The sequence below is a fragment of the Ranitomeya variabilis genome, chromosome 1 (genome assembly GCF_051348905.1).
Source record: "Ranitomeya variabilis isolate aRanVar5 chromosome 1, aRanVar5.hap1, whole genome shotgun sequence".
NCBI lineage: Eukaryota > Metazoa > Chordata > Amphibia > Anura > Dendrobatidae > Ranitomeya > Ranitomeya variabilis.
The window spans coordinates 216685057-216705846 of record NC_135232.1 but is presented as its reverse complement, the minus strand read 5'-3'; the positions used below and the strand labels follow the sequence as shown (position 1 = coordinate 216705846).

General features: G+C 41.9%; 1 protein-coding gene across 1 annotated transcript in view; it reads left to right on the top strand.

Annotated features, from left to right (window-relative positions):
• The window catches only part of MAPKAPK5 (MAPK activated protein kinase 5), a 90243-nt gene extending 71252 nt beyond the window's left edge, over nucleotides 1-18991 (top strand). Inside the window, exons 11-14 of the mRNA XM_077292535.1 lie at nucleotides 4519-4649; nucleotides 5369-5484; nucleotides 8311-8415; nucleotides 9720-18991. Coding sequence (XP_077148650.1) covers nucleotides 4519-4649; nucleotides 5369-5484; nucleotides 8311-8415; nucleotides 9720-9817 — 450 coding nt within the window. The 3' untranslated portion in view covers nucleotides 9818-18991. The remainder of the gene's footprint in view (nucleotides 1-4518; nucleotides 4650-5368; nucleotides 5485-8310; nucleotides 8416-9719) is intronic.
• Nucleotides 18992-20790: the final 1799 nt, after the last annotated feature.

The window sequence follows — 20790 nt, the reverse complement described above, 5'->3', positions numbered from 1 at the left end:
GTTCTCCCTAGACCGTCGGTTCCTCCATCCCCAGCGAGTCACAGTCTCTCAGGTGGTGGACATTGAAATCCTCCCTGAATCAAGGGAAGTCCTTTCTTCCAGTACACTGGCTGGTTGTGACGACAGACGCCAGTCTTCTAGGCTGGGGAGCGGTGTTCCTTCATCACACTGCTCAGGGCCGCTGGTACCCCCAGGAATCACGCCTTCCAATCAACATCTTGGAAATCCGGGCGATCAGGCTGGCACTTCTCCAGTTCCATCCCTTCCTAGCAGGTCGCCCAATCAGGATTCAGTCCGACAACGCCACTGCAGTGGCGTACATCAACCGCCAAGGGGGAACCCGCAGCAGGACGGCCATGACAGAGGTAGGCCACATCCTCCGATGGGCCGAGGAAAACCGCTCAATGACCTCTGCGGTTCACATCCTGGGAGTGGACAATTGGGAGGCAGACTTCCTCAGTCGGCAATGCCTCGACTCCGGGGAGTGGTCTCTCCATCCGGAGATCTTCCACCAGATTTGCGGTCGTTGGGGAACCCCCGGACATGGATCTGATGGCCTTACGGCTGAATTCCAAGGTTCCCGACTTCATGGCTCGGTCCCACGATCCGGCAGCCATCGGGGCAGACGCTCTTGTACTCCCGGCTTCCGTACATATTTCCCCCGCTTCCTCCTACCGAGAGTCATCAAGAAAATCAGAGTGGAGAGCGTACCGGTAATCCTGATTGCGCCAGATTGGCCGCGCCTGGCGTGGTACGCAGAACTAGTTCAACTAGTTGCCAACTTTCCCTGGCGATTACCGAATCGCGCAGATCTGCTTTCTCAAGGCCTCTTTTACCACCAGAACTCAGAGGCCCTGTGTTTGACAGCATGGTCGTTGAGTCCTGGGTCCTAACCCAGGCAGGTTTCTCTCCAGAAGTCATAGGTACCATGATCAACGCTAGAAAGCCTACGTCTATGCGTATCTATCATCGCACTTGGAAGACTTTCTTTTCATGGTGTAGCGACTGAGGACGTTCTCCTCTACATTTTTCCATCCCTTCCATTCTCGAGTTCTTACAAACGGGTTTGGACTTGGGTCTCGCCCTTAGTTCTCTCAAGGGGCAGATCTCAGCCCTGTCTGTTCTCTTCCAACGCAGGATTGCCAACAGATTACAGGTCAAGACGTTTATTCAGGGAGTCTCCCATCGGACGCCCCCCTGTAGGATGCCGTTGGACCCATGGGATCTTAATCTGGTCCTCGGAGTTTTGCAACAGGCTCCTTTCGAACCTCTACAGGAGGTTTCCCTGTCTCTCCTTTCATGGAAAGTTGCTTTTCTAGTGGCGGTCACCTCTATCAGACGAGTCACCGAGCTGGCGGCTCTGTCCTCTCAAGTTCCGTTCCTGAATTTTCATCAGGATAAGGTGGTTTTGAGGACATCCCCGTCTTTTCTACCGAAAGTTGTATCCTCTCTTCATCTCAATGAGGAGATTCTTACCCTCACTCTGTCCGGCACCAGTCCATCGCATCGAGAAGGCCCTTCACACACTGTATTTAGTGAGGGCTCTTAGGAGATACATCTCATGGACAGCGTCTTTCCGCAAGTCAGATGCCCTATTCGTGCTCCCGGAAGGACCGAGAAAAGGGTTTCCCGCTTCCAAGGCGACAATAGCCAAATGGATCCGTTCGGCTATTCAGGAGTCCTACCGAGTCAGAGGTCTTCCCGTCCCAGCTGGGATTAAGGCTCACTCCACTCGGTCAGTGGGTGCGTCTTGGGCCATCCGGCACCAAGCTTCAGCAGCACAAGTTTGTAAGGCTGCGACTTGGTCCAGCCTACATACCTTTACAAAACATTACCATATTCACTCTCAGGCCTCAATTTTGTAGGCGGCTGTGCTGCATCTGTAACTTGTGGGTGCAAGTAGCAATTGCAGTTAATTGTTTCCCACCCAGAGACTGCTTTAGGACGTCCCATGGTCCTGTGTCCCCCAATGAGGCGTAGGAGAAAAGGAGATTTTTGTGTACTCACCGTAAAATCCTTTTCTCTGAGCCAATCATTGGGGGACACAGCACCCACCCTGTTAGCCTATTGGCTTTGGTTGTTGTTGAGTTAACTTGGTTTTTTACATCGTTCATCCTTGTTAAATATTAAGCTCATATTGCTATATTACTGAACTGGTTCTCTGAGAGCCAGCAGGAGGGTGTGTACTGCAGGGGAGGAGCTATTCTTTCTGTATTTACTTAGTGTCCTCCTAGTGGCAGCAGAATACCACCCATGGTCCTGTGTCCCCAACGATTGGCTCGGAGAAAAGGATTTTACGGTGAGTACACAATAATCTCCTTTTCCAAGATCACCCCATCCCAGGTTTCGCAGTAGCGTCTTCAGGAGATTTGCCCTTTGCGTTGTACTTTATATACAGAACATGAGCAGAGCATGATTTCCCGCCTTGTCCCTGTTGCAGGTAATAATACAAATCTATTGGGGTAACAGTATTTATATAGTTTTACCCCTAGTTGAGCTACCAAATCAGGCTGAAAAATACCTCCAAAAATGTTGCATTTGAACACAACTTGAAGGTTTTTGTATCCTGTTGCAAAGGCTATTCCAATGAGGGTATATAATAAAGGATACGCATTTTGCACTTGTTTGCAGAATCGTATTTAAGGGCACCTATAATGTCCTCTAAGGCTATGAACCTGCAAATACATGGTTAATCTGCAGGTTTATAGCATTCTAAATCTGCCGGGTTTTCACTCACTCACAGCAGCAGCTGTAACAATGCCCTGGCACTGACAGCCATCTCTACAACATATCAATGCAGATCAAACCTATAGTGGGGACAATAAATATTTTGATACACTGATGGCCGATTTTGAAAGTTTTCCATCTACAAAGAATGGAGAGATCTGTAATTTTTATAGTAGGTACACTTCAACTGTGAGAGACTGAATCTAAAAATAAAAAACAGAAAATCACATTATACAATTTTTACATAATTAGTTTGCATTTTATTGCATGAAATAAGTATTTGATACAGTAGAAAAACAGAACTTAATGTTTGGTACATAAACCTTTTGTTTGCAATTAAAGAGGTCAGACATTTCCTGTAGTACTTGACCAAGTTTGCACACATTGCTGCAGTGATTTTGGCCCACTCCTCCATACAGATCTTCTCCAGATCTTTCAGGTTTCGGGGCTGTCGCTGGACAACATTGAGTTTCATCTCCCTCCAAAGATTTTCTATTGGGTTCAGGTCTGGAGCCTGGCTAGGCCACTCCAGGACCTTAAAATTCTTCTTAAGGAGCCACTCTTTATTTGCCCTGGCTGTGTGTTTCGGGTCATTGTCATGCCGGAAGACTCGGCCATGAACCATCTTCAATGCTCTTACTGAGGTAAGGTGTTTGTTGGACAAAATCTCCCTATGCAGTGACCCTCCCTTCATTATGGTGCAGTCGTCCTGTCCCCTTTGCAGAAAAACACTTCCAACGTATGATGTTTCCCCCACCATGCTTCATGGTTGGGATGGTGTTCTTGAGGTTGTACTTGTCCTTCTTCTTCCTCTAAACATGGCGAGCGTAGTTGATACCAAAAAGTTCTATTTTGGTCTCATCTGACCTGCCTCCTTTGCATCATCCAGCTGGTCATTGATGAACTTGAAATGGGCCTGGACATGTGCTGGCATGAGCAGGAGGACCTTGCGTGCTCTGCAGGATTTTAATCCATGACGGCATAGTGTCTTACTAACGGTAATTTTTGAGACTGTGGTGCCAGCTCTCTTCACGTCACTGACCAGATCCTCCTGTGTTATTCTGGGCTGATTCCTGACCTTTCGCAGAATAATCGTTACCCCACAAGGCGAGACCTTACATGGAGCCCCAGACTGAGGAAGATTGACATTCATCTTGTGTTTCTTCCATTTTCTAATAATTGTGCCAAAAGTTGTTGCCTTCTCCCCAAGTTGCTTGTCTATTGTCCTGTAGCCCATCCTAGCCTTGTGCGGGTCCACACTTTTGTCCCTGGTGTCTTAGACAGCTCTTTGGTCTTGACCATGGTGGAGAGGTTGGAGTGTGATTGTGTGTGAACAGGTGTCTTTTATACAGGTAATTAGTTCAAACAGGAGCAATTAATATAGGTAATGAGTGCAGAGTAGGAGAGCTTCTTAAAGAAAAACCAACAGGTCTGTGAGAGACAGAATTATTGCTGGTTGGTAGGTGATCATAAACTTATCTCATACAATATAATTTAAAAATCATACATTGTGATTTTCTGGTTTTTATTTTAAGATTCTGTCTCTCATAGTTGAAGTGTACCTACGATAAAAATTACAAACCTCTCCATTCTTTGTAGGTGGGAAAACTTGCAAAATCGGCAGAGTATCAAATACTTATTTTCCGGACTGTATATCTGCATGATAATAGCGTTAAGGCACATAACCGGTTCCCTTGTAAAAACTCCTCCATTATCCTCACTTCTGAAGCTTTTGTGTCTTTGGAGAGCTCCAGAGGAACTAATTAACATGTGTGCCATTTTCCATTGCAGGCGATGGTTGCGGGGATACAACAAGCCCATGCCGAGCAACTTGCCAACATGAGAATTCAAGATCTCAATGTCAACTTGAAGCCATTGAACATTGTCAATAATCCCATATTGCGGAAAAGAAAACTTCTGGGGTAAATGTTGTCCTACATTATTGTGTCCCTAATGCGCGTCTACATTCTTTAAGTAAAATGACTATAGTGCATTTTAATTGCCCCCACTGTTTTGGCACCAGTAAGTGATTTAGTGGTGTAGGATAGGGGATAATTTAGTGATCATTGGGGAAAGTCCAACTGAGCATTCCCGATAAGGGACTCTGGATTCTGAGTGCTGCTCTGCAGAGTCTCTCCTTCAATGAAATGGAGGTGCCCATGCTCTATCTCTGCTTTTATTTCATTCTCTATGGGAGAGCCAGAGAAAGCCAAGTATCGCACTTGGATATTTGCGGTAGGCCTATAAACCATTACAACAGGTCAGATCTCTCCCTATAGACCCCGCTGGCTTTTTAAACTGTTTTCTCTGAAACACTGCAGCGATTCAGTGTAAAACATGACTTGCTTCAGTCGCACATACAGGTTTTGATTTATGCTGCCTATGGTTCAGACAGCTCGAATGTAATAATGGGCTCCATAATGAAAATTAGTAAAAAACCTCATTTGTAAACCTTACTATTTTTAACATCACTGCCTGAAGCCAGTGAATTGGCGCACTCATTGCTTACATTCGGATACCGTATAGTTGCCCAAGGTCTCCTGCCACACCGCATCTGGGCTGGTTACAGTATGTCTATATAGGTAGCCTGAAACAAGCGTTTGCAGCGTGTAAGCGTTTATTCATTTGTGTTTGATACCAGGACAAAGCCGAAGGATAATGTTTACGGACAAGACCCTGAAAATTTAGCTGAAGATTCTAATGTTGCGCTAGAAAAACTCCGGGATGTGATTGCACAATGTATACTACCACAAGCTGGTAAGTTCCACTCCTATTTCTGCTTGATTATAGCCAGCATATCAGTTTTGGGTTTTTTTTCTCTAAAGTTCAGCATGGCTTACATCGCGTTCTAAATTATTATGCAAATTGCATTTAAGTGTTCTAAAGATGCCATTTTTGTTTTTCAAACTCATGGATGGTTTTGTGTCTCGGGGCTCTTTGAATCGCTGAATTCAGTCTCAAACACCTGTGATTTACCGTATATACTCGAGTATAAGCCGAGAATTTCAGCCCATTTTTTTAGGTTGAAATTGCCCCTCTCGGCTTATACTCCAGTCATTCCCAGGGGTCGGCAGAGGAGGGGGAGCAGCAGCTGTCTAATAATACTCACCTGCTCCTGGCGCGGTCCCTGCATGTCCCTGGTTCTCCGGGCGCCGGCAGCTTCTTCCTGTGTTGAGCGGTCATATGGTACCGCTCATTACAGTAATGAATATGGACCCGACTCCACTCCCATAGGGGTGGAGCCGCATATTCATTACTGTAATGAGCAGTACCATGTGACCGCTCAATACAGGAAGAAGCTGTCAGCGCCCGGGGAACAAGGGACCGCGCCAGGAGCAGGTGAGTATAACGGGGGCATTGCGCGATAGTCACCTGTCCACGTTCCATTGCCGGGCTCCGTCTTCCGCGTCCTCTGCAGTGACGCTCAGGTCAGAGGGCGCAATGACGCGATTAGTATGTGCGCCGCCCTCTGCCTGAACTTCAGTGCAGAAGACGCAGCGGCGCCCGGCGGTGGAACGGGGAAAGGTGACTAGCAAGTGCCGGGGCCCTGAGCAACGAGAGGTGAGTATGTGACTTTTTTTTTTTATCGCAGCAACAGCATATGGGGCAAATGTCTGTATGGAGCATCTTATGGGGTCATAATCAACATTTGTGCAGCATTGTATGGGGCATATTTTAATATGGCGCATCTCGCCCATCATGAACTGTATCGAGCATTATATGAGGCTCCTGATTCAATATGGATATTCAAAAACACTTATTGTTATACACATTTTTATTGGTATCTATTTTTATTTTTGACATTACCGGTAGCTGCTGCCTTTTCCACCCTAGGCTTATACTCGAGTCATTAAGTTTTCCCAGTTTTAGTGGCAAAATTAGGGGTCTCGGCTTATACTCGGGTCGGCTTATACTCGAGTATATACGGTAGTTTGCCAGGTGAGGCCAGTTAAAAGAAAACTACTTAAGAAGAACGTTTCAAACTCTTAAGCCGGCCACGGGTTACAAGTAGTGATGCGCTCGGGTGATCTCCGAGTATTTGTAAGTGCTCGGAGATCTAGTTTTCCTTGCCTCAGCTGCATGATATACAGCTGATAGACAACTTGAATACATGTGGGGATTCCCTAGCAACCAGGCAACTCCCCACATGTACTCAGGCTGGCTAGCAGCCGTAAATCATGCAGCTGCTTCAACAAAAACTAACCGAGCACTTACAAGTACTCTGAGACCACCCGAGCATGCTCTGGAAAACACAAGCAACGAGTACACTCGCTCATTACTAGTTACAAGCAATGTGAGAAAGAAATGGGATCTCTCTGCTTCCGAAAAGACTCATAGTGCCATGCTTTGGACAAGTTATGAGAACATTATTTTACCTAAACTTAAATATGAACATCGTACTGTGAAGAAATTTGTCGCTGATACAGGTCAGAGACTGGTTTGTGCAGATAAAGGCACAATGAGGAAACTTTCTGCTGCAGAAATTCATCAGATTAATAGAGCACCTGGTAAAATACGATTCCAAAGCAGCAAACGAGTATTTGAAGCTGCTGGTGCCTCAAGTCCTGTGAGCCTCAAGGTGTAGGAACCTCCAGAGGCTTGTGCAAGTTGTGCATAAACTTACTATTTGCCCACTCCTAAACATTGCTCAAAAGCAGAAACTATTGCAGTGGACCCAGACATACATGAAGTCTAATTTTAAAACTGTCTTATTTACTGATGAGTGCTGTGCAACCCTGGATGGTCCAAGTGGATGGCCACCATGTCCCATCCTAAGGCTGTGGCATCAGCAAGGACATGACAAAGTCATATTTTGGGCTGTAATCATGGGGATAAAGATGGTAGACCCTTTAGGGTCCATGAAGGTGTGAACATGACCTCGGCATAGTATGTAGAGTTTCTGACTGACAATTTTCTTCCATGGTAAACAAATTTGGAACGAGGTGTACTTTTTATGAAAAATATGACGTCTGTTTCGTCAATATCTGTGACGCCGAGTCATTTTTCACTGCCAAGCCATGTCACGGGGTAGTCAGGAGTCCAAGGTCAAAAGCCAGGAAGGTACAGAAGGAAGAGGCAAGGCATAGTCGGGTAACATTCCAAGGTCAGAATACGGATCAGAGCAAATGGGTTAAACAGACAAATGATCAAAACAAGGTTGATGGCGGGCAAAGAAAGATCTATAAATAACTCAAGGTACAGAGAGAGAAATCACACAATAGATGAATGTACGCCTGACAGAGGTCTGGTAGTAACAGCCCAGTTAAGTAGCCTGGCAATCACCTGGGATATTGAACACCTGGAGGCAGCCAGTGCCTCCCAATCTCAGATTGGATGGCCGAGCTGTCAAACAACACACTGACCGCTCAGCACGCGCCTTCACCAGTTGTCAGTAACTGCATCCCAGACACACTGAGGGGTGGAACCGTTACAACATCTATCAAAGTTAGAACAAAAGAGCAAATTGCTTGCATGCAAGTATTGTGTACTCTTGTTGCCAATTGGGTTCACACAGTTGTTCTACATAAAGTCTGAAATTTTGTATATTTTAGTAATTATTTTATTGATTTTTTTTTTTGGCAGGAGAAAATGAAGATGAAAAATTAAATGAAGTTGTGCTAGAAGCCTGGGAATACAATAGAGATTGTAAATTGCTCAGAGACACGTTACAAAGTTTTAGTTGGAATGGTGAGATATTAATAAATGTGCATTGCTGGAGCCTGCCATAGACATTAATTATAGTGGCCCTTTCAGCTCTCATGACAAATCTATTTTAATAAATGCATGTGGTTCACATTAAAAGAAAAAAAGCAGTTCTGAAACTTCTTTCCTTACACCTCTGCATTGTGCTGTTCCCCGGTTACTCCTCATAGAAGTTTAGAGTAAATCGGCAATTGTTACTATTCTCCATGTTAACGGGACATGTCTCTAGACAGTTGACATGGCCTGGGCAGGGCCAACTAGTGTGGTGACGCACCCACCCCGAGCTGGTAATGCCTAGCTGGTATATTATTCATAAATTTCTAGGAGAAATGGCAGAGGGATGACACCAGACAAAGCTCTAAGAGAATATGCTCCAGAATTGTTATATTGTGAAGAAACGATTACGGCATTTACTAAAGTAGACACGTCAGGAGCGCAAATTGGCCAGGAATTGTCACCCTCATGTTCCCAGTTACTACCGAGAAATATGCATGAACATGCTCTTTCTGTTGTGTAATGTCAGGTGAGATACTTCTAAAGGCGAATATCTGTGCAGACACCGTGCATAAAGGTTGTATGACACTGTAGTAAGGCATGCGTGTGTCCTGAAAGTGGTCAGCACCGCTGTATGCCTTGGATATGTTTTTATTTTAAGAGATCATGTTGGCTTCTTCACATGGCCGAACCAAGGACAGCATGTATCGGAGACCTGCTCCGCCATAACAAATGCTGCCACATTTCAGAGAAAACCTACTTTGAAAAGGCCGCCCAGGACAAGGTGACTAGGATGACTAGTTCAAGTAGTAGATCTCGTTTGGCTTTTCCTTGCCACAATCCCCTTGATCAGTAGGTCTCCCCTTGACTGTATAAAGAGAGTGCTGTCAGTCAAGGGGAATGGGGCTGGGAGAAGCCGTATCAAAGTATGTTCCCTCTGAAGTGCAACAATGTTTCAGGGTTACCCATCTATGTCTGAAATGACGGAGCTGTTCTGATTCATGCTGCCTGTGATTTGGGGCGCTGATGGGACCCTTTAATGAATGGCACATTTTTATATTCTAAAACTTGTATGAGAGGCATCTGTGAGGAAGCATGTATAGAGTCCATGGGGTTGTCTCCTTTTGATAGCTTGTTTGTGCATTGTATGCAGATATCCTGACCTCAGGTGAATGGAGACAGCTCACGCCTGTATATTTTGTTTTATTTTCTGGGGGGGAATGAGCATGTTTGTTTTATAACCACTTATTTTATGCCAGATCCCTTCACATTAACCTTTTATTTGTCCGTTTCAGGCCAAGGATTTACAGACAAAGTCGATCGTCTCAAACTTGCAGAAATAGTCAAACAAGTTATCGAGGAGCGAACAAATTCTCAAGAAGAATCCCCTTAGCTAAAGTGGTGTTTTTTGTTTTTTTTATTATTGTTTTATTTTCTTTTTTAGAAGATAAAAAATCTTGCATCTTAAATAACTGTAAAATAGTTTTATGTAAATTATATCACTGAATTTCCACAGTGCTTGAAAATACGGCATACATGTAGATAGGCGTTTAAAAAAAGAAATCATTGGTACTGTAATTTATTTAGAAAAATGATGAACTGATTTCAATATTTTTTTTCACACTACTGTACTGTTAATAGGTACAATCCTAGCAGGGATTTGTAGTACTCCATAAAGGTATGAGCCCTCTCCATTCTTTACTCCTAGGTAGCTAGCAGCTGCTCGACCCTTACACTAAAAGACACCACCATAACTTGCAGGTGTGACTGGTGGTCAGTACAGTTGGATTCTTGAAGAATGCTTAGTGGAATGTAACGGACGTGGTTACACAGGCTAGCGCTGTCCTCAGGAGTCATCGGAAAGGGCACATGCCTTTGCATTGTTCACCAGCTGCTCTGCAAACATGCCAGTGTAATTCAGAAAGAAATATGACTTTCACATACTACCAATACTTTGTCATATATCGATAGGACACATGAAAATAGCAACCTTTGCAATATGTCTTATCAGAGAAATCTGCCTTTTTACCCTTCTGGATTGATTTTTTTTTTTATTCTGAATTTGGGGTAAAATTTGTCTTCAGCGAAGACAGATTTTCATATTCCTGAAAGAGGAGATGACAGGTCGTATTCATCCAGTTCTATGGAGACAGGTGCTACGAGGGAGGAGAGACGCACACATTCTGCTGCAAGTTCTCCTGAAATGACAGTTACACTTGCAGCAGAATGTCTGGCTCCAGCTCCTCCTCCTCCCTCTTTCCCCATCCATAGAATCCTACGACTACAAGCGATCATCTCCAATCTCTGTTTTGGGAATAATCTATCTTTACTAGATACAGATTTTACCATTTGAATACAGAGTCCCTTTAGGACAAATGAGCCTATTTTTTCTGATTAAAATTATATATGACAAAGTTTCATATTCTCATGTGCACTACTTCTGAAAAAAAAATAATGGCAATTGCTCTTTAACATATCGGTAAAGCCTACTTATATGGGCAGAACTTTCATGAAATTGCCAACCCTGGAATTGTCAGTTTTTTTAGTTTGTTTTCCAATAGGTGGCGCTGCTGTACTATAACATAGTAAATCAGATCCCGGCCTATGCTTTAAGAGCTGTTCAGATGTTGAATGAATTTTTTTTATCACTTTTATTTTTGTGTGGTTTTTAATTTTCACTTTTAACTGCACAAGCTTTCAGCTTTTAATAGATTGTGTTGTAGATAGTGTTTTTTTTCTATTTTAACCCTTTCTTCAATACAAAATATGCATATGTGGCATAAACTCGTTGCCTAAACTCGCAGCGATGAGCTGCAGACTGAAGTGCCAATTCTAGGGTTCTCTATATTTCTTAGCAACAGTGTTGGTGTCTTGTGGCACAGTTTTCTTTGGGGGGTATATCCCCTGGCTTCATCTTCCACAGCTCTTTTGTACCAGAGATATTAGTTGAATGTGCGTTGGCGTATAGTTTGAGAATTCTTCCAGATCGTTTGTTCTTCATTTATGTCTGTATATGTTATTTTATTATATCGTAGTCTACTTTTTATTCTTATTTTCTGTCTGCAAAGCTGCTTTTTGTTAGAATATTTCAAGACGCAACAGTGTCCCAATAGTTTGTAGGACATATTCCTATATTCTGCAATCTGCTGACAGGTGAAGGTGGTCCTCAGTGGTCCTATCCACTTTGTGAAGATCTACTTTTCTTCTATGCTGGAATCAAGGACACTTCTAGCTGCACTTCATAGTTGATAACCATTACTGCATAGAGCAGACTGTGACATGTAATTCCTCTAGAAAAACTGCTACAAAAGTGAGTTGTTGCCCCCTCTTAGTTGGTTCTGGGAGCATCATATATTGGCTTCTAAAGGCTATCACTTATTCAACTAGACAACCAGATTTAGAAGAGGCCTGAATGGAGTTCTCTCCAGCTGTGAATCCATTAAAGATATATGAGCCCTAGGGTACCTGTCCGTAAGAGCGTGCCTAATACACCTAAGGTACTGTAGTATATTGTAGTATATTTTGGCACAATGCAGTGTCCGATAACAGAATAGGTATAATTGGAAATGTGTTTTCCTCCCATAATAATAATAATATTATCATTATTATTATATAATATGGCAGGAAAACACATTTCCAATTATACCGATTCTGTTATTCTGCCAAAATTTGTATTCCTCATACATGCAAATTAGGTTCACAAGTACACTGGTGGGCATATTGGTGCACTTGCAGTCCTCTGCTCCTTTTTGCTTCTTCCCCTTTTGATTGGCAGCGGATGTAGAGACTATGCTGCATGATGTCACCTTCCTATCCGCTATCAACATGCGGGGCTGGCACCAGTGGGGGGAGACAGAGGAGACGCGAACTGCACGTGCACTGATATGCCCACCAGTGCTCTTGCTAGCCTAATTTGCATATGAATAAAACCAAAGCGCACACCCGATAACGACAGAATAAGGTACAGTTGGAAATGTGTCTTCTGCCCTATCCTGCATTACCTCAAGTTTCCTAACCACATTCTTACGGACAGGTTTGCTTTAAAAGGAAGCTCTTGAAGTTACTGAGTCTACTTGTGGGTATCTCGCTGGCTTAGGGAGCTTAGCCTCCATGAGACAGCATGCAAGTTAGCTTTCCTCCAGAAGGAAGACTACTGTCTCTAGTGACTACTAGAATTCTAACCTATTAAAAGCCTAACTAGGAAAAAACATTAACTAGGGAAGTGTCTTTGTGTTGGTGGATATGTTTAATGTTTCAAGGCTTTTTAACAGGTTGGACATTACTCTATAGGGTGGCAACGTATCGGTCCTCTATATAAAATATAAGCTCTAGCCTTCAAAGATGACATGTGATGAGACCCTCCGGGCAGGAATTTGGCTTTCTATACTTTTTTTTATGGACTTTTTATATCTTATTTATAACGGTACACGGCACTGTCTGGATTTCCTGTTATACTGATGCAGATTGGTATTACCCGTAAAAGCCAATTACCATATCGACTGGTTTCCATCTGAAAAGTAGCAGTTTTGCTTGGAAAGTTTACCGTGGGTTTAATGTAGACCTGGCTTTCCTAGGCATACCATACAGCACCTGTTGGTGAAAATTGTGTGTTGGTCATAAGGACCTCTGCTTTGGAGGAAAAGGGGGTGCTCTCTGAAGATGCAACTCGTCATGCAGTGGGAGGACCATCAGGAGCAAAAAGTTGAAAATATTACGTAGCGTTTCATTAAAGGGGTTTTCCAGAATCAAAATATTGACGGACTGTTGTTAGATAGGCTATCAATATCAGATCAGTGGTGGTCAGGACGTAATGTAGGCTTGGATTATGGTGACGAGTGGATTACACATAGTATGGCCCTCATAGTTTTTGCATTAGCTATGAAAAGGTGATTAAATAGATGTACCAAGCAACCAAATAAAATTAATAATTGTAATAAAATTATTTACCGATTCTGTCATGTAGAAATGCAAAAGAACAGTTTACCAATTTTCTGTGAAATCTGTCCTGCTGTTAGAATCCTAAAGATGATTGGGTCATTATGAGTACAACATAATTTTTTTTTCTACAAATACATTTTTTATCATTCTCCCTAAAAGAGAATAATTTACAGAATGACTGAATGAAAATATCTCCGGGACAGAAATTCCTTTAGCTTATTGCATATCTGTCGGATGCAGCAAGATCAGTGGGAACTGCCATAAAGCATGCCGTATACAGTGCGCTGCGCTTCCAGCTACCGGCTTGGCTATAGTTATAGATTATTACTCATTTAGGTTTACTATTCTAAAATCTGTGGTTTTTATATAAAAACCCCGGGGTCATCAGGAGTCAATCTCATGTTTTAAAAGTCCCCCTTGTTTTGGTGGGCCAGCTGAGACACCCGGCTGCCTGGTCTCTATAGGAGTAACAAAATGTTCCAATTGGCGCAAGCACAACCATTCTTTTCTAAAAATACTATTTCTTTTGAAATTGTAGACTAAGCTGTGTTCTCTGTCGCTCCGTCATTGTTGGTGGAAATTACCCAGAAACACCGTTTTGAGAAATTTCAAGAATGCTTCTATGCGTAGCATAACTTTTTTAATAGTTTAATGTGTAGACCGCAATAGTGATAAGCAGACATGGTAAAATGGGATCATTGACAAAACCAACAATAAAGAACAATCGACCAATCAGGTTGTTAGAATAATAGGTCTCTATAGGCTGCACAGCTATTTTATTTCCGCTAGGTCTTATTTCCAAAAGTTTCTTGTCCATTGAAGTCAATTTACAGTTAATTTTGGGACGCATTGGACATCGAAGTAAACAGAAATCCCATCTTGAGATCCTTAAGCAAGAAAACTGGGATTCGTAATTGAATTTTCTGATTCGCGGATGATTGGTATTTTATTTCAACAGGTTTTTGTCTCGATGATGATGATGATGATGATGATGATGATTATTATTATAGGTTTCATGGTGCTGACGTCAGGAGTTTAGTATACACTTGAAACTTTATATGCATATATGTACAGTTTTACAACTTTTAGTTAAAGACTAAAATCCTCACTCCAAGCTACGCAACCTTTGACTTGCACTTCACCCTTACTGACCCCGGCGCCTGTTCTAGTTTCTATACAGCTGACATAATGCTGTGTGAGGAGGGCTGGATTTTTTTGGGACTTTACATTTAGTCCAGAAAGGTTTAAGGACTTGAACGTTTTGTCTGTGGAGTTGACCCTGTGTAAAGTTATCTTGTTTGTCTCGATGGTTTGAGTGTTAATAGTTTGATTTATAGGAGATAATCATGGAATCATTTTAATTGGAAGGCAAATCCAAACTATTGTAATTTAGAAGAGTTTATCCTTTTTTTATGGCGGACCCCATCTATCTGCCCTTCAGTCACTCAATGTTCTCCACTCCAGTGCATTAGTTTGTCAAGCACGTCAATTTAATGTTCTGCAAGAGAAATACTTTTATATCCTTTAAATGCAACCAAAGAATTGTCTACATCCATCCGCTGATACATTGACTTTGTTGCGTAGGTACCAAGTTACTGAACAATGTTACTAAGTTACCTTCATTTTAGTGTTCCATCAGCGAGGCATGGTGGTGATCTGGGCAAGATATGTGCTCATGACTGTCTTTTACATATATTCACAACTGTGAAAACTTTGTGTAAACCCACCCCAAAGCATTAGGAGATTTCCAATATTGCGTAAATGGAGCCATTTATGTTAGCTGTTGGACCACTTGAAAGATTTAAGTTGGCGGTGGGAAAAAATCCCTATAATCCTTTCCCCTTGTTCTTAATAAATAGCTTAATTTGTGACATTCTATATTCCCAGCATGGCAGCATTGTCAGAAACGAACACACAGATGAACCAAGCTTATCTAGGCAGGTCACACACTGTAAGTAGAATGAGCAAGATGTCCCATATTTCTAGTTTAGGTGGAGTCCATGATGCGTGCATACTGTATATTAAAACTAATTTGAATTAAACCATTAATGCAAGTAAGGAAATGTGATTGATTGAATTTGATCCTCCTTAAATGTACCAGCTACAGAATTTGCATGTTTGACGCCGAACTCCCACCACATCTGTCTACATTACATTAATGGAAAGGACTATAATCTTTTTGTTTAGCCTTCTTACCTGCTATTGCCATCTTTGGGCTCTTTTTGGTGATTGGTCAAAGCTTTTACAACAGACAACTGGCATAAAAGACTTGAAAAATCTCACATTATTTTGTTCAACTTTGAGTTGCATAAAAATGACATGGCTTTTGATCTGTTCCCACCAGTTTAATGCATATCTGCCAAATTGTGGCGCTAGGGAGGAGTCGGGGAAGATATTGACTACACCACGGCCGCCTGTCAAAATGTACAAAAGTGTCTGCCTTTTTTTGATAAAAGCTACTCCAGTCTGTGACTGGAGTAGCTTTTCCGATGAGGCACACGCCACTGAGACGTGCCGAATCCATTAAGTGGATTGCGCCGCTTTATGAATTCAGCACTTCATGCTTCAACAAGTCCTTCATTAAGACTTGCGTATGAAATTCCATTCTTAATGAATCGGCCCCTTTGTGTACAGGAAATGTGCCTACAAAGGTTTATATTATGCACAGTGGGGATGTTCTAAGGTCTATGACTACAAGAACCACCTAAAATCTATCATTGTGGCTTCATTGGTAAGACCCTGGTCCGTGACATACCACCAAAAGACAGAATATACTATAGAAATATCAGCCATTGGCTTGGAGGTCTATATACCTTCTTCAGATGCTAACTCTGAATGTATTGTATAACTTACCATTTCCTCCACTTGCTGGCATGCCTACACATCTTGCAAGTTCAACTACTTTAATTATTTTGGAAACCTCTTTTTTTAATGTATGAGATTTATTCATTTTAAACTTGGGTGCTAAAATCCTGATCCTGACATGACTGCACAAATGCACTAATGAAAGAATTTGGCAGCAAATTTGCCTTTATTTGTTGTTAGCAGGTTATTCTTATTCTCCATGTAAGTTCTCGTCAGGCCTATACAGAGGCTAAGTGAATTATTGCGTTTCACACAATTCTGATCAAGGAACGCTGATGGAGAATAAACCATGGAAGAATATCCGTGTCTAATCTGTTGCTGTGTTTCATCATTCTTAATCTTGTTTCTTTAGTGTAGTAAGCATATTTAATTTATCTTTCGATGTTTACTGTATGATATGTCATTTTTTCAGATCAGTATTATAATGTAAATATGCATTAATGTATATAAAAAGATTTTAATGAAATGTCTGTCTCTTCATTTTTAATCTACATGCTTAAAAAAAAATGGATCCAATTATTAAAGAGCAACTGCACATTCACAAAATTTTTGACCACAGTTTACACAAGTGATCCACTCTGCATTCTGGCCTCTTCATGGCATGGACACATTTAGAAGTCGGGGGTGTCTGTTACACAACCAATTCATCTTGAGGGCACAACCGATTACAGACGAGTTCTATCTGTGGTTTTCACTGGCACTCATTCCCATGATATTCTATGGGGCTGTGCACATGTCCAATGTTTTTTTGTTTTTTAACCCTCGGACGCAGTCTAATACATGAGTGTCCGCCTTCAGTAGGCATATACGCCCGAAAACTACGCAAGACAGAGCACATGTTCATTTTGTCAGCACCATTATAGTCTAAGGCCCCGTCTGTGCACTCCCCCAGAATCCCTTTTAGTGAGGGGTTCGGAGGTACCGTTAGCTCCAATGGGACCAAAGTACGTGTGACAAAATGCAGTGTGAAAGCACCCTTCAGAGAACTCCTATCCTTGGTACAGAAGGGGATCCTTGCTCCTGGTCAGATAACAAAAAAGGGGAGTGGATTTTACAGTCCTCTACTGAGGAAGTCCGACCTCTACTTCAGGGCTATTGAAAACTTAACCCCTTCACCCCCCAACCTGCTTTCATGTGCATGACTGGGCCAAATTTTCCAATTCTGACCAGTGTCACTTTGTGTTAATAACTCTGGAACTCTTCAACGTATCCCACTGATTTTGAGATTTTTTTTTCATGACATATTGTACTTTATTTGTGAAAAAAATATGAAAATTTGGCTAAAATTTTGAATATTTTCAAACTTTTAATTTTTTCGCCCTTAAATCAGAATTATATCACACAATAGTTAAGTTTGCCACAGGTCAACTTTACACGAGCACAACTTTTGAAACATTAATTTTTTTTTTTGGTTAGGAAGTTAAAAGTTGACCAGCAATTTCTAATTTTTGCAACAAAATGTACAAAAACATTTTTGACTTTGAGAGGCCTATATGACAGAAAATATTTAAAAGTGACACCATTCTGAGAACTACACCCCTCAAGTTGCTCAAAACCACATTCAAAAAGTTTATTAATCCTTCAGGCTTTTCTCATAATTTTTTGGAATGTGGAAGGAAAAAATGAACATTTAACTTTGTCAAACAAATGTTAATTAAGACCCAATTTTTTGTATTTTTGCAAGGATAACAGGAAAAAATGGCCCCCAAAATTTGTTGGGCAATTTCGGAGGGGGGGGGGGGGGGACTACTGTTTGGGCGCACAGCAGGGCTTGGAAGGTAATGCGTGCCACTTGACTTTTTTTGAAAGCCAAAATTGCTGGAATAATTAGCAGATGCCATGTCACGTTTGGAGAGCCCCTGATGTGGCTAAACAATGGAAACCCCCCACAAGTGACACCGTTTAGGAAGCTAGACCCCACCAGGGAACTTATCTAGGTGGGTGGTGGGCACCTTGAATCCCCAGATGCTTCACAGAAGTTTATAACATTCAGACGTGAAAATAAAAAATCACATTTTCCCCACAAAAATGTTTTTTGGCACTAAATTTTGCATTTTCATAAGGGTAACAGGAAATTGCACCATACAATTTGTTGTGCAATTTGTACTGAGTACGCAGATATCCCTTTTGTGGGGATAAAATAATGGCAGGGCTCAGAAAGAGGAGTGACGTTTTGGAATGCAATGAACCATTAGGCAAGGAAGACAAAAATTTATTTTTTTTACCACCAAAATTTTGTTTTAGCCCCAGATTTTACATTTTGATAGAAAGGGTTAAAAATGGCACCAAAATGTATCCCACAATTTCAGCTGAGTGTTGAAATACCCCAAATGTGGCTGTATAGTACTGCGTAGCCATAGGGCGAGACTCTGGAGGGATGGTGCTCTATTGTTCACTAAGGAGGTTATCTAGTGGGACAGTTTTATAGGTCGTGTCGTTCCGGATTTTTTATTTTAATTAAAAAAATATATATAAATATTTTACAACTTTTCCACTTTTTTATTTTTATTTTTTTTATACTTATTCCTGCTACGGGACTTTCATTTTCTGCAGTCTGATTGCACTGTCAACACTACAGACACTGCGCATGATCTAACTAACTTCCTAGTGTCAAGTGATCTGGATGTCGTCATGACAACATTGGGTCACCATGGCAATGATCAGGACCTTGAGATGACGTCACAGGGTCTCCGATCCAAGGGCAGAGGGGCTTTCTTCACTCTGCTAGGTCTCTAAATGTTGCAATCGGACACCACTCCTGGCACTGAGTGTCAGCTGTCAAAATCAGTGCCATGAGGTACATGTACTGCATTGGTCGGGAAGTCCTTCCAGATCATGACGTACATGTCGGGAAGGGGTTAAGGACCGAGCCACTTTGTAGTTCAATGACCGGGCCTCCTTTTTTAAATCTGGCCCCTGATGTGCCTAAACAGTGGAAACCCCTCCCAAGTAACAACATTTTGTAAACTAGACCCCTCAGGTTGCTTATTTAGATGTGTGGTGAGCACCTTGAACCCCCAGTTGCTTCACAGAAGTTTATAATGTAGAGCTTAACATTTTTTAATACATTACATTTTTCCTCCAAAAAAATTCTTTCAGCCCCCAATTTTTTATTTTCACAAGGGTAACAGGGAAAATGGACCCCAAGATTTGTTGTGCAATTTCTCCTGAGTGTGCCAATAACCATGTATGGGGAAAAACTACTTTTGATGCACAGTGCAAAGCTCAGAAGTGAAGGGAAGAAGCACCATATTGGAGTTCTGATTTTGCTGGAATGGTTTGATGGTGCTATGTCACATTAGCAGAGCCCCTGAGGTGCCAGAACAGCAGGAATCCCCCAAATGTGATGTAATTTTACAAACGTCACCTCTCAATTAACTCATCTAGGGGTGCAGTGATCATATTGACTCCATATATGCCTCACAGAAATTTATACCAGTGGGTGGTAAAGAATTACATTTCTTCCACTAAAATGTTGTTTTAACCTCAAATTTTTAATTTTTATAAGGGCTAATAGTAAAAAAAAAAAAAGGAACTTCTTTGTTGTGCAATACCTCCAGAGTGCGCCAATACCCTACTTGTAATTGTGAACTATTTGTGAGGCACAGTGCAAAGCTCAAAAGGGAAGGGGCGCCATATTATTGTGCAGATTTTACTGTTCTGGTTCCAGAGTTCCATGACCCACAGGGAGAGCCCCTGAGGTGTGAGAACAGCAGAATCCCCTCTAATTGACCCTGCTTTACAAACAAAACTTCTCAATGAATTCATCTAGGGGCGCAGTGATAATGTTGACACCACAGGGGTCACAGAATTTTATACCATTGGGAGTAAAGAAAAAGTAATTACATTTCCCACAAAAATTTTGTTTTAGCCCCAGATTTTACATTTTCACATGGGAAAATGGGTGCAAATGGCAAAAAAAGTTTCTCACAATGTCTGCTGAATATAGAAATACTCCATATGTGGCTGTACAGTACTGTTTGTGGACTCCATATAGATAGCCCTTAAGTGCTAGAGGAGCAGAATCCCGTCTCAAGGGCCCCCATTTTTTTTTAATTATACCCCTGCCAAACATGGATGCTAAATGTGGTTTATGCTTAATGGGGGTCAGAAGGGAGGAGGGCATTTGGATTCAGGAGTGCAGAATTCAACGAATATCGTTTGGGGGGCGAGGAGCTATACCGCTTTTTCAGAGCCTTTGTACTACTTGTAGCATGAAAAAAACACTATATTTCTGTCAACAGATGGAGCTAAGTGGGGGACTTGCTTTTTTTGTGGATTGAGTTTAAGCTTTTATTGGGAACATTTTAAATAACGTTTGGGATCACATTTATCCTGCGATCTACGCTGAGCACTTACCTTCTATCAAAATCTCTGAGTGATGTGATTCGGATGAAACCCTCAAGAGATCCAATCACTATAATGAGGTGGCAGAGTTACTCTGGACTCCTTCTGGCCCTTGTTAAGTGGAGTCCTTCTTTTCAAAAGTGCACAAAACTGGCAGACCACGTTTTTATGCACGCCGAAAAAGATAGACACCCACCACCATGTCACAGGTCATAT